General features: G+C 41.3%; 2 protein-coding genes across 5 annotated transcripts in view; both read left to right on the top strand.

The window, feature by feature from the left end:
- The window catches only part of Sparcl1 (SPARC like 1), a 29,198-nt gene extending 28,188 nt beyond the window's left edge, over nt 1-1,010 (top strand). The window contains exon 11 of the mRNA XM_005076369.4: nt 553-1,010. Coding sequence (XP_005076426.1) covers nt 553-581 — 29 coding nt within the window. The 3' untranslated portion in view covers nt 582-1,010. The remainder of the gene's footprint in view (nt 1-552) is intronic.
- A 156-nt stretch (nt 1,011-1,166) lies between these two features.
- LOC110342071 lies at nt 1,167-12,061 on the top strand. 4 transcript variants are annotated; one of them, XM_040747549.1, is made up of 9 exons: nt 1,167-2,446; nt 3,368-3,470; nt 5,235-5,267; nt 5,353-5,421; nt 6,357-6,395; nt 7,171-7,197; nt 9,106-9,226; nt 10,134-10,169; nt 11,188-12,061. In XM_040747549.1, exons 2-9 carry the CDS (start codon nt 3,414-3,416, stop codon nt 11,406-11,408), a joined length of 603 nt encoding a protein of 200 aa, XP_040603483.1. In that variant the 5' UTR covers nt 1,167-2,446; nt 3,368-3,413; the 3' UTR covers nt 11,409-12,061. The 4 variants fall into 4 exon arrangements, with proteins under 4 accessions (XP_040603483.1, XP_040603485.1, XP_040603482.1 ...); XM_040747551.1 differs by lacking the exons at nt 1,167-2,446; nt 3,368-3,470 and having other exon boundaries at nt 4,179-5,267; nt 9,106-9,135; nt 9,215-9,226; nt 11,188-11,350; XM_040747548.1 differs by lacking the exons at nt 1,167-2,446; nt 3,368-3,470 and having other exon boundaries at nt 4,179-5,267.
- The last annotated feature ends 336 nt before the right edge of the window (nt 12,062-12,397 follow it).

Here is a 12,397-nt window from a genome sequence, read left to right as displayed (position 1 = left end):
AAAGATGCTCAGGTCCACTGATATAGAAATAGGGATGCCCAGGCAGTCCTGGCAAGGCTACCCTGGTCCAGAGTGGTCCAACAGAGGAGGCCGTGTTGTCTGCCATGCAAGCAGCAATGGGTGTTTCTGCAGAAGACTTAGTTCAAAGTTGAACTGAGCTGCTCCTGAACGTCTACCCTTTCTGTGGAGCTTCAGCCACCATTTATACCTGGCACTTGTTGTCCTGGTCCTGCCATCAATAGCCCACCCTTCGCCCTTTGGTGGTTCTCAACTGTACAAAGATTCCAAAAGAACTGCCTAGGTGTCCTCATGATAGCTGCCCTCCCCCAGGGATTCTGATTCCAGAAGTCAGAGGTGAAGCCCAAAGGCATTGCAAAAGTTCCAGCTATGTTGATAGTCGCTACCATGCTGCCTTTTAGATGGTTTCACACATCCACAGCTCTGGCCTTTCTTTGGTTTTGTGGCTTTCCAGGTGACTTTCTAAGAGTGTATCTGTTTATTTATTCATTCGTTCTTGTATTTATTTATTCTTTCTTTCTCTTATTTTTACAGAAGACATAGATGAAAACCTCCTGTTTTGAATTAAGATTTGAAAGAATGGAAACTTCCCACTAGCCTCGCCTGCTTTAACTGCTCCTGAGTACATGCAGCCACGACACTATAGATTCGTAGTTAGCAAAACGTTTGTTTGCATGTAAGAGAAGACAATGACACTAACTGCTTGATAGGGATAGACATGTACCAGGCTTTAACATTACCTTAGGAAATAAAACTTTAAAATTAAGTAGCATCAATATCTACAAAATACTGTACTATCTGGGAACAGTTTAACTCATAGTACTGTTTCTCTGCATCTACTTTTATAATTGATAATTATAAAACGTGAAAATTGTGTTCGTATTGTCCGTAACACCTCATGCATGTTAAGAAAGTGAAAGATTGCTCTTTTGTGGTTACCATGCCTCATTTTCAGTATCCTGATGTCTAATAAAGAGCCAGTAAAGCCTCAATAGCCTGCTCAAGTTTATTTCCAGTTGTTTATTTAAACAATTAGATGTAAAAGACCAACCCAGGGCTTATGTTAGAAATAAAAATGGAATTATGCTTACTTACTGATGGTAATAAAAGGCGCATTTAAAGAAAAGATTGAGACGTTTTCTATAACAAATTGTTACAAACTAATCGGGAATGTCCTTTATCATTATGTAAGTTTTAATGAGGGTGGGGTTAGATTCAATCACTTTTTAGCCAAGTGCAGTTTAAAATGCTGATGATTCTGCATTGTGCTGGCCAGTCAGTTCTAACTTTTTTGCAGTTGCACTTGTGCATCAAAGAGGAGGAGATCTGAAAGAGCCCCGTGTGTCTCGTTTCTCAAAACCAAGTGAAAGGGGCGGATGGTGAGCCATGGGGTGCCCAACATGACGGCCAACGCCGTGAGAGATCAGCACTACTCCCGTGGCCTGATTGTGTCTTATAAGATCTGTCTTTCTAGTTGGGCTTTTCTGTAATGCTAAAAACTAGAGCATAAAAGTGTGACACCACACTGTTTTGCAAAGTATAAAGTGAGGCACCAAAAGTTTCTGGCATCCATTTCATTCCACTTTTATGGTATTCAAAAGAAATGAGAGGTTATGTAGTTTTCTATTGAAATAGAAACTATCAATACAATTATCTTCAATGGTTTTTAACCTTTTATGAGGTCAAAAGGTCCCTCTTTCTTGAACTAAAACCACATTAAACCATATCCTTTCTAGATAATTAGGTTCAATTTGACCAACCAAAGTCTAGTTATTTATGTTTACCAAATAGGAAATTAATTTTAGAGACATTCTAAACTTCAGAATATGTTTATGAATACCAAAACTATCTTAATTAGAAAACAATTTTTAGAAGTTAAGTTTTAGAAACCATGTTTTATAATTATATTAGCAGGTGTCAATTAGGCCTAAATTTTATTTTACTCTCAGGAATCTGTAAAAATTCTTTAAAATAAGGGAAACTGATTTTAATATTAAAGATGCCATCTAAACATTTACAAAACTGTTTATTTGAAAATTATTTTCATTTTGAAGCAAAAATACTAAGAATGGAGATGTTCAGATCTTACCCTGGGTCTAACGACCCTGGGAGACAAAAGTGCTTTCATGTTCTTTGTGGTTAGTTCTTAATGACCAGTTGGTTGTGATAAAGAATCGCTCTGGCCCCAGCCAAGGTGGTGAGCTATCTTCTCAGAATCTGCCCTTAAGCCCATCTCAGTAATTGTGATCTTCCAGAAACTCGAGTCCCTGGTCTGAAGCTAATTGCTCAGTTTAGCCGTGAATGTGTGAGTCATATTGCCCATGACCATGTAGACATTAGTAACACAGCTTAAATACTAGCCAGGTGTAGAGATGCCAGCCCACACTGCTTCCTGAATCTGCTGCTCCGAGGACCATTTGAAGTCCAGGTAATTAAAGCGATATAATTTATGCTGCTCAAAGTATGTGGGATAGTCTTGGGTCTGTAGTTCAATGACTTCTACTATGTCCACTTAACAAAAAGAGAAGGAATATTTAGAGTTTGGATCTGGAAAATATACAGAGGAAAAATATGAAAAAGAAAGGATGAAAGGAAGTTTATGTTCAAGCAAAGTGATACAAACTCAACCAGAGTTGAGTTTAAGTATATTGCAGTAGCTGGCAGATGACTCATGGATGGATGGAATTTGCCTCAGATGCTGGGGACAAATCTTCATGAAGATATGGTGAAGTTGTTCTTTCTCAGCCAAACTCCATAGTACAGCGATGTAGTTTAAAAGGGTGAGCTAGTTCTAAATGAATGTGATTTTACAAACGTGAAGTTTTACTTTAGAACCAACGGGGCAGAGTTGACCTTGTTGAGTTGCTTTACTGAATTTATTCACACTTTGCTTATTCTTCTCAACCCATGATGCCTTGCAAATTTTTCCATTATAATTTCCTTTCTAAGGAGCTGTAATTGTCAACAACAACAATATCTGGGTTATATGGACCGATCAGTCTTGTGCAGGCACAAGCTCCATCTGTACATTCTGGAAAAACTGTTTTCCCCTTTTAGTCAGCAACGCTCCCTTCCCCATTGAACATTAAAGACAAAAAGACCTGTGTCCGGAGATCACCATCTCAAGTCACTTTAAAGGCAGAACAGCTGGCTGTAGGCAGAACTGTAAGCTGTAAGGAAGAGTGGGCTGGCAGGCGGGCACCATAACAAGCTGGAGAATGACTGGTCTAAAAGCATTTAAAGCTTTCTAAAGGTTTTCCGAGCTTAAAAAAATGTGAATCTAGAGGCAAGATTTAGCTTGACCACTGTCAGCATGACTACTTCAACGATCTGTTCACCATGGAAACAGGACGTGGAGATCACCTTATCCCTCACTCCCAGACTCTCTCTTCAGAATGAAGGTTCTCCTCCTGGCCGCCCTGCTGAGCGCTGCCACAGCTCAGCCCATCCCAGTGAGTACTTCTCAGCCCTCAGTCTTCACTGTGAGTCCTCCTATTTCTGGCTAGAAAGCACTCACATCTTTACAGGAGAGGAAAGTGCAGTCCAGGAGTGAAACGGAATCAGCAGTCTCCCTGGGTCTAAGGCTCAGTATGTTGCAAAGCTGTTTCTGGAGGCCTTAGCTAGATGGTGACCTTGGGCAAGGAACTAACTCATGTTTTCCCTGTCCAATGAGTTAGGACAACTCCAGCGTGTAAAAATTATTTACAAAATGGTTCTAAAACACTTACAGCAGAAAGCTCTTGGTCAACTTAGCAATATAATCCAAGTGCTCTACAGGGACCCAGATTGAAATTTAGCCATTGAATTGAGCTCCATTTGTAACACTACCCTATATCATCTAGGGTTTTCTTAAAAGGCTCCTCTCCAAGAAGCTCCAACACCAAGACAGAGGGCGATGTAAGACTACCCACACTAGTTCTAAGTTAATATTAAAAACTTACATCTGAAATATGCAGTTCAGGAGTGTGACAGATCACTAAACATTATGCACAGGCATCTTTACTGCATCATTTTGGAAAACAAGATTTGGGTAACGCCGGGCGTTGGTGGCACATGCCTTTAATCCCAGCACTTGGGAGGCAGAGGCAGGCGGATCTCTGTGAGTTCGAGGCCAGCCTGGTCTACAAGAGCTAGTTCCAGGACAGCCTCCAAAGCCACAGAGAAACCCTGTCTCGGAAAAAAAAAACCCAAAAATAAAAAAATAAAAAATAAATAAATAAAAAGATTTGGGTAACAACCTATGCCCATTTGAAGCATGTCTGGATAACAAACCAGTCTCTTGTACTAAGTCACAGTCGATTCTTGCAACATTAACAAGAACTGTTGTTGTAATGCGTTCTTGGTAGGGGTAGGGCTCAAACCCAGAGTATCGCACATACAAGGCAAATGCTCTTCCAACCACTTACAGCCCCATCCTAGACAAGCATTACTGTCGAAAGTCCCAAAGGAAATGCAAAATGTGTCTCTGTAGGAACACTGCTGATAAGAGGGTTGTGGCATACACATTTCACTAATTTTAGTATGGGCTTTCCTCATCTGTTAGCATCTCTGAAATGAGTATGTGTTTCAGCCACGGTGTGATAACGCATCGTGCCCATTTGACGGGAACATTTGCTGTGCAGTTGATCTGTGAAACAATGGTGCATTTTATGACACCATCACAGAATATGTAAAACACAGTGAGAGCAAACCACCAGCCGCTTTTTGCTGTGCACTGACTACAGCCATGCTTCCCACATCTGAACTAAGGGAGACCTGTAGGAACCATTTATATTTACTGTAGACAGTGCCCAGCACCAGTGATGCATGAAACCCTCTCCATGCACATCTGGCAACAAGGGAGCTTTCAAAGGTTGTGGGGAGATCACAAAATTTAAGTTGACGCCCATACTCTCTTCCTTTGAACATCCACATACTAAAAACAAGTCTAGAATAGTGTTGTTGCTAAATATATCAGAACAAGGCATGTGGTGTATAGTCTTAAGAAAGTAAGAGCATGTTTTTGATATAACTTTAAAGCCAAAGGTGCTTGGTATTGTGAATCACTGAACAAAATTAGCTCTGTTAAATGTATAATTTACTTCAGAGGTGAAGGCACGTGACTGACAGGCATAAAGCTCATGGGCTTTTCAGCCGTTCTCACATAAAACAAAATGTCTTTACTCATAAGGTACGGTGGCCAGCTGCTTCACCTTGTTGCTTTTCTTGTTTTCAAGCTCGGACAATCTGGGGGAAGCTCCAGTGAACAGGTACGCCTGGACTTTCCAATGGACCTTCATATTTAGAAGCTGTGGTTTGCACTCCCAACGATCCACACTGTGTTTCCTTCCGCAGAGATTCAGCTTTTACCCGCCACAAATCCTGCCATTCTTTCCTCAGTTTCCCTTGCAACAGCCTCCTCTGGTAAGCAGGGTGTGGGAAGTCTCAAGTGCATCGGTTGCGTGACGGATGGCTACCAAACTTGCCAGATTTTGGCACAGAAATAGGACACGTTAAAAAGAGAGCTGTCAGCTGTTCACAGTCCGCCCCAAACACAGCTTGTGGTGGGGGCTGGTGACCTACTGGCCTGGCCCTGTGACCTCTTCCCCTGTCCCACCACACCCAGTCCTTGGGTGCTTATGCTGATGACGTTAACCATGAAGAGCCTTAGCTTCCTGAGGCGAGCAGTAGCCTCTGTGACAGCATTCTTTTGCTGTCACTAAAAATTACTTTGTTGCTTTCTTTTCTTTTCTTTTTTTAAAGCGTTTCCTATAACTTTTTCTCAAAAGTCAAACAAACGATTACTTTGCCCTTCTCGGTGACGCCCTCCGTGTCTCCTAATAGTTGAGTTTTTATAGCTGTCTCGGTGAGGACTGGAGAAATACTAAGAGCATGACAGGGCTCTTCTGGTACATGCTCCCAGAGCAAAGGCAAGGCTGGCTAAGCGGAGTCATGCCTGTGGGAGAAGACAGGTCCTGAGCAACAAAAAAAAAATCCTTAGTGCATGAAGTGGGAACTTCCCGCCAGCAGAGGGCAGCCTGCATTCAAAAACAAGCAAGAGTGGCACCTGCGGTAGGGAAATTGATGGGTTTTCAAGAACCATCAACAGAACCTTAGACATTATGGTTAACTAATTAATCAAAATAATTATAACTCCTAAAAGGAAAACAGTGTATCAAACCCAGAGCTCCAGGGGGCAGTGGCCTTATGTATTGCCACCCAGCCCCCAGAGACCTACTGCTGCTCAGCACACACCAAAAGGCTAAAAGGGTGAGGAAATAGAGAAGACGAAACAGCAAAGGAAATCAGGTATGGCTCGATTCACTCACAACTCATCTTTTCTTTTTCCCTTTTCGTAGATTCCAATTCCTTTTCCCTTCCCTTTTAATCCGAATCAGGTAAATACACTTAAAACTTCCTTTAAGAAGATATGACTAAAAATTAAAACGTGTTTTGAGTTAAAGAATGTAATGTAGAATCCCACATGTCTGAAAGCTCATGTGCTTACACTGTGACCATGTGGAAACCACGGGCCCAGTAGCACTAACAGGAGGGGAACATCTGGAGGAGCAGATGTGCCTGCTCTTAAGCCTCTGTAGGGGAACGGGACACTAACGTCATTCCACCTGTAGGCTGTCACACTTACATTTGCAGGGATATGACAGCTGTCCTAGACGCTCTGTTTAAGGTTAGGGACAGAGTACAAACAGTGTGTTTACCTTGTGTTCTGTTAACAAGGTTTTCCTGAAGTAGGGATAATTATTTGCAAGATGATAGGTTCAGCTCCGAACCAAAACACAAGCTGTGTCTACTATACCATAGTATAGTTTGATTGTTGAATGCTAGTGAAATTGTGAAGAACCATCAGCTCTTTTTCATGATGAGCTTCTCCTAAGTATAATGTAGTGAGCTTGTGTGAGTGACCTTCACAAGATGTCCCTACTGTGCTGAGCCCAAAGCAAACTGTGGAGTGTCCATTTTCAGAGACGGTTTGAAAAAGGATTGGGGGGGGCAGGGGGTGTAAACTCTCAGTGTTACAGTTTTAATGATAGAATTTTAGAAATGCTAATAGCCTTCAATGTATGTTTCCATTTACCAGGCTAACTCAAAGTTGTAACTCAAAATGTTAAATTGTAACTCTTGGATTGTTTTGTTTTGTTTCTTTTTTTCAAGGCTCTGACACCTAATCAACTTCTAGAGGTAAATATATTTTATTCTATCAAATATATTTTATTCTATCAGTCTATTGGGACTCCAAGAATATAACATCTAATGTCATTAAAAAAAAAACAGTTCATTCAGAAAACCACTGCACTCACCCAGTTCATCCTGACAAGACTACAGACACCTGTTAAACCCAAAACCAACCAGGCACATGAAAAGAGTTCTTTCCATTGACTCAGTTCATTGAGCTATAAAATGTCAAGGCAATGTCTTCTACTGCTGATTCAAGCAAGTGACCAGTGAGGGTTCAGAATAGAGGAAAAGAATAAAGAGTTTCAGGGACATGAGATAGATCCCGTTACTAATGAGATGCCACAGACTCGTAACATGTGAAATACTCCCACATCTAAACCCGAGTTTAGAGGCCTGCTTGTTTGTTTTTGAGACAGGGCTTTTCTACATAGTCCTTGGAGGCTGCAACTTACTATGTAGACCAGGCTGGCCTCAAATTCATAGCAATCCACCTGCATCAGCAGTGCTGGGATTAAAGGTGTGCACCACCATGTCTGGCCCAAAAGATGTTTCTTAATCAACTGCACATAATTCAGTTGTTTAACGAACTGTTTATTGGTTGGCAAGTTCCTTAGAGTGTCAGTTTATGAAAATATCACAGGAATCCTTTGAATATAATTACAAAAGATAAAACTAAAAAGTTCCATTTCTCTGTCTAAAACACACAAATATTTCTGAAATAGGAACATATTTCACAATGAATAAAATGCATGTTATTCTTTAAAAGCTATTAGTAAAACAAAACATTTTCATACTTAATAGTGTCTTAGAAACAGACATGCAGTATTCTCTTAAAGGTCGGGAAGCTGGGCCTCTAAAGTTTATGTGTACGAAATAAAATTCCCCAGGGTTTTAAAATACCAACTGGTTCAAGTCAATCTGAAGACTGTTCAAACGTATCATGAAGCCTAGAGCCAATTTCGGTCCAGGAAACTGTTTAAACATGGCAGTCCATTCCCCAAGATCAAATCTATACAACTCCAAGCACACTTTCACTAAGCGTGCCTCAGGGACCACTTCAGAGTGATTGCCAGTGACTAGGAAATCAGCCATGCACCTTTCCATCCAAGCCGAGCTGCAGGAGCATCGAGCAGCCAGTGATGGGAAGCTGGGTCCTGACCTCGCCTGTAGAGCTGAACCAGCTTCATAGCTCTGCTGAGTCCTCCAGCAGGGGAAACACAGACCCTGCCAACCTCTGAGGATAGTCTCTCCTTGGAGAATCTGACTCATTCGAGTTACCAGAGGCCTTAAGAAACCTGAACAATACTTAGAGAGCTGCCCAGTGTTTATTCATACCTCACACATACACTTCTCTCTCCTTCTCTGTCTCCCTTCTCCTTCCTTGCCTTCCTCACTACCCAGAGCACTGTTTATGCAAAAGAACTGCTGACATTGGCCAGTGTCCAGTCACTATTCCTACATATTCTAGAACAGGTGTTACACATAGAGGGTTCACCACTTAGACCAAGTCTTGAACAAGCTGCTGAGTTTTTAAGGAGGTTACAAAGCAACACATTTCCAGTGGAACAGCTGTGTAAGCAGATCCACAAGACAAAACACGTATTCATAGTTGTGCTGAAATAAATCATTCAACTGGACATTCACACCCATGACTGAGATGCCACGGCTTAAAGTGGACCAGAGTTCTTGAACTTTCTAACTTTTGAATACAGTAAATACAGTTAGAAAGTAGAGAAAATATTTTTAAATTAAAGAAATTTAAATATCTTCATTTTAAAATCTTATATAAATAAAATACAATTTTCAATGAAGCATTTACGTACAAAACATTTTAACAGACACACGTACTATGGTAAATATAAATCAGAAGACAAGCCCACTGAGAGTACTTACCATTTTCTTCTTTTACAGCTAATCACTTCTATTTTGAACCAACTGCAGGTAAATCTTTTTTGCATAAGCTACAAGCTCACTAACGAACTGAGGTTAGTATTTAATTTTTTTCTTTCTTCATTTTTAGGGTTTCCTTGGGGTAAGATTTTATTTCTGATTATATTGATAAAAGTGACATACAATGTCAGAGAAGGTAAGAGTAATCCCTCTAAACTACAAGGCATAAGATGGAATCAAACAAACTGATTAAGCCAATTACAACCCATGGGCTTCATGAATTCAGTTCCTAGACTGTTAGATATAAGTTTCTGCATCTCTAATGGTGAGTATCCTTTCACAAGGGGTTTTCACAAAATTTAAGATTATAGAAATCATCAGGCGTTGGTGGCGCACGCCTTTAATCCCAGCACTTGGGAGGCAGAGGCAGGCGGATTTCTGTGAGTTCGAGACCAGCCTGGTCTACAGAGCGAGTTCCAGGACAGCCTCCAGAACAATACAGAGAAACCCTGTCTCGAAACCCCCCCCAAAAAAAGATTATAGAAGTCAACACAATATTAGGTTGCAAACTTTCAAATAATTGTACTTTACCTGGGGCTCGCTTCTGTCTAATGGACAATCCCTGGTAACAGAATGAGAAAGGCCTTTTGTAAAATTACCAGACGTAGCTATGTCCTGACCTCAAGGCAATTTTCAATCCCACTGAGGGAAAAAAAAATGGGTTTTCACCCACTACCCTTCCTTGTAATAAGTTTCGCTGCCCTGGAATATTACTAGCATTTTTTTTAACCACTGTAACAACTTCCCCTCATCAGGCCCCACATGCCATGTGGAAGAAGAAAGTTTCTATGCTACAGACAAGATCATTAAGGATTCAGTTTTTCAGCATTTACGTACAACCAAAGCACAGGGTTTCCTATGCCAATCCCCCAGTCACACCAATATTAACATATCAACAACAAAATAACCATAAAATGGGAGAGGCTGGTGGAGGTATAGAAGGAACTCTGAAGATACCTCACATACTAACTGTAACTGTATTTTAACAGAAATAATTCTCACTGCTACATCAGAAGTCACACACGGTGAGCAAAATCCCAGAACTCTCCCATGAACTGTATGTATTTCTAAGAGTCTTATCACCAGTGTCTGTGTTAGTAAATTAATGGCATGATAAAGGCAAGAATTCAGAAGACCACTAACTACAGAGTGTGTTTCTCAAACATGTATTCTAACTGTATTTGAATGGGCTGGGGTGAGCTCAGTGGGAAGAATGCCTAGCATGTGTAAGTCCCTGCCTCCCATCTGCAGCACCACAATGGAATGAAATATAAGTGTACTTAGGAAAACATATGTATCACAGAAGTTCTGAATATATTAAAACTTATCATTTTAAACCCCAGTAGCCTTGAAAAATAGCTGGAATTTTCAAGTTCCCCTTTTATCCACTACATTTTTAACTTTTAAGATAACTATGACATTAAGTGAAATTAGGATAAATATTTATGTCTGAAATGTTTTCAAAAACCCAAGAGTGCCTGAGTCAGACAAATACTGACTGTGGCCATTATCCTCAGGTTAAGGAATTATGAAATAGACTGTCTTTGCCCCAAAATTGTGCACGATTTTAAACAAGCCAACCAGACAGAGCATTTAAATCCCATGCACTATCATGGCTCATATAAGTCCAGCTTATGTTCCAGAATTTGCATCACTATACACAGTATACTGTCTCCTGCAGGAGCAACTCAGTCAGAGCCTTGGTAGAGAACACAGTAGACACAGAGTACACTCTGGGACTAGGGAGACCGGGATCAAATATTAGCTCTGTCCCTTGGGGGTGAAGCTCTTGAGCAACCTTTCCAAATGCCTAATGCTTCATCTGTAAAATACCTGTGGGCGGAGTGATACAGTTAAGAGTTATCCAGTATTCCTACTGATTCTAATGTAGAAAACATTCCTCACACCAAAAACAGACAAGTATGGGGGAACCACCACTGACTACGAGCAGACATGAGCAAGAGGGGACCACCAGTGCCCGTGAGAAGGCACTCCCGACAGGAAGCTCGGAAGCCAGTGGTTTCAATGTTTTCTCTGTTGCAGGTGGTGCTGGGTATTGTCCGGGTTACCTGCTCTGTTATCTGCAGTTTGGAACGGTCTTACCATCTTGTACACTCTGTAAAAAGTTCTGTGAATCTTCAAACACCATAGGGATATCTATTATCTACAGACCACCTGCTCTAAATAAAATTCCCGCTAGAACGTCTGTGTGGATTTCAGTTCAAGTGTTCCGTGACTGCTCAGAGTTTCATGAGAACCTTTGAAAGCAGCAGCTCAGTCTCAGTGCTGGGCAGAGGTACTCTCTCCAAGGCAGATTCACCCAGTGTCTCCTGAGCAGCCATCCTTACCAGGTCCAAGCGGCTGTGACATACCCTCGGGCCGGGCATTTATGGGCTGTTACAAATAACTTGGTAAGAGAGTTCACCTTGAAATCAAACACCTCAGAGCTCCTCACTACAAAGGCTGCAGGCAGCTCAGCTCAACTCCGTCTACCACCGCAGGCAGGGTGCTGACAACATAGCCCCACCCACTTTGTCTTACCTTCTAGCTAGAGACAAAACTATCATATCCTCTTTCCCCACATGCGAGTCTCCAGAGGTTCCACTGGAGTCCAAACTCAATGAAGTAAGCATGAGCCTCTCATTCAGGCTGACTGACTAAAAGCTCCCTCCTGACCCTCTATTTCCCTTCTATGTCTATTGTCATGTAGTATTCACAGTAAAGTGACACCTCTAGAAATTGAGAATTTACCTGGGCATATTTTTTAATATTCTAAAAATGAGAATATGAACTTCTATTCTTAGTCTTTGATCTTTGACCACAAGAACACCCGAGACACAGTGAGGCTCTGCCTCAAAATAGATAGATAGATAGATAGATAGATAGATAGATAGATAGATAGATAGATAGATAGGTAGGTAGGTAGGTAGGTAGGTAGGTAGGTAGGTAGGTAGGTAGATACATAGATAGATACATAGATAAATGCCATAAGTGAAATTCCATTGTAAAATCGGTAACTCAGACTGGAGAGATGGCTGAGCAGTTACGAGCATTGGTTGCTTTTCCAGAATAGCATGGAGGTTCACAGCCACCTGTAAATCTAGTTCAGGGACTCCAATGCCCTGTCTGCCCTCCCCAGGCACAGTATGCACATGAAACCCAAAGGAAAGCAAGCAGTTTAAAGGGAGTCGGGCCAGACATTAACTGCACAGGAGAGGTGGCACCCGCCAAAAGAAGTCTAGCTCGATGGGCA

The sequence above is a fragment of the Mesocricetus auratus genome, unplaced genomic scaffold (genome assembly GCF_017639785.1).
Source record: "Mesocricetus auratus isolate SY011 unplaced genomic scaffold, BCM_Maur_2.0 Super-Scaffold_100006, whole genome shotgun sequence".
NCBI classification, from domain to species: Eukaryota; Metazoa; Chordata; class Mammalia; order Rodentia; family Cricetidae; genus Mesocricetus; species Mesocricetus auratus.
Note: the sequence above shows the minus strand (reverse complement) of the source record. Positions and strands in the feature narration are given on the sequence as shown.

Bases quoted from the DNA above. Each gene is read 5' to 3' on its own strand.
- LOC110342071 (XM_040747548.1), top strand. From the start codon at position 5,172: ATGTCTTTACTCATAAGGTACGGTGGCCAGCTGCTTCACCTTGTTGCT. The intron at 6,396-7,170 runs GTAAATACACTT...CTTTTTTTCAAG, and splicing joins TCCCTTTTAATCCGAATCAG to GCTCTGACACCTAATCAACT. The intron at 10,170-11,187 runs GTGAGCAAAATC...TCTCTGTTGCAG, and splicing joins TACATCAGAAGTCACACACG to GTGGTGCTGGGTATTGTCCG.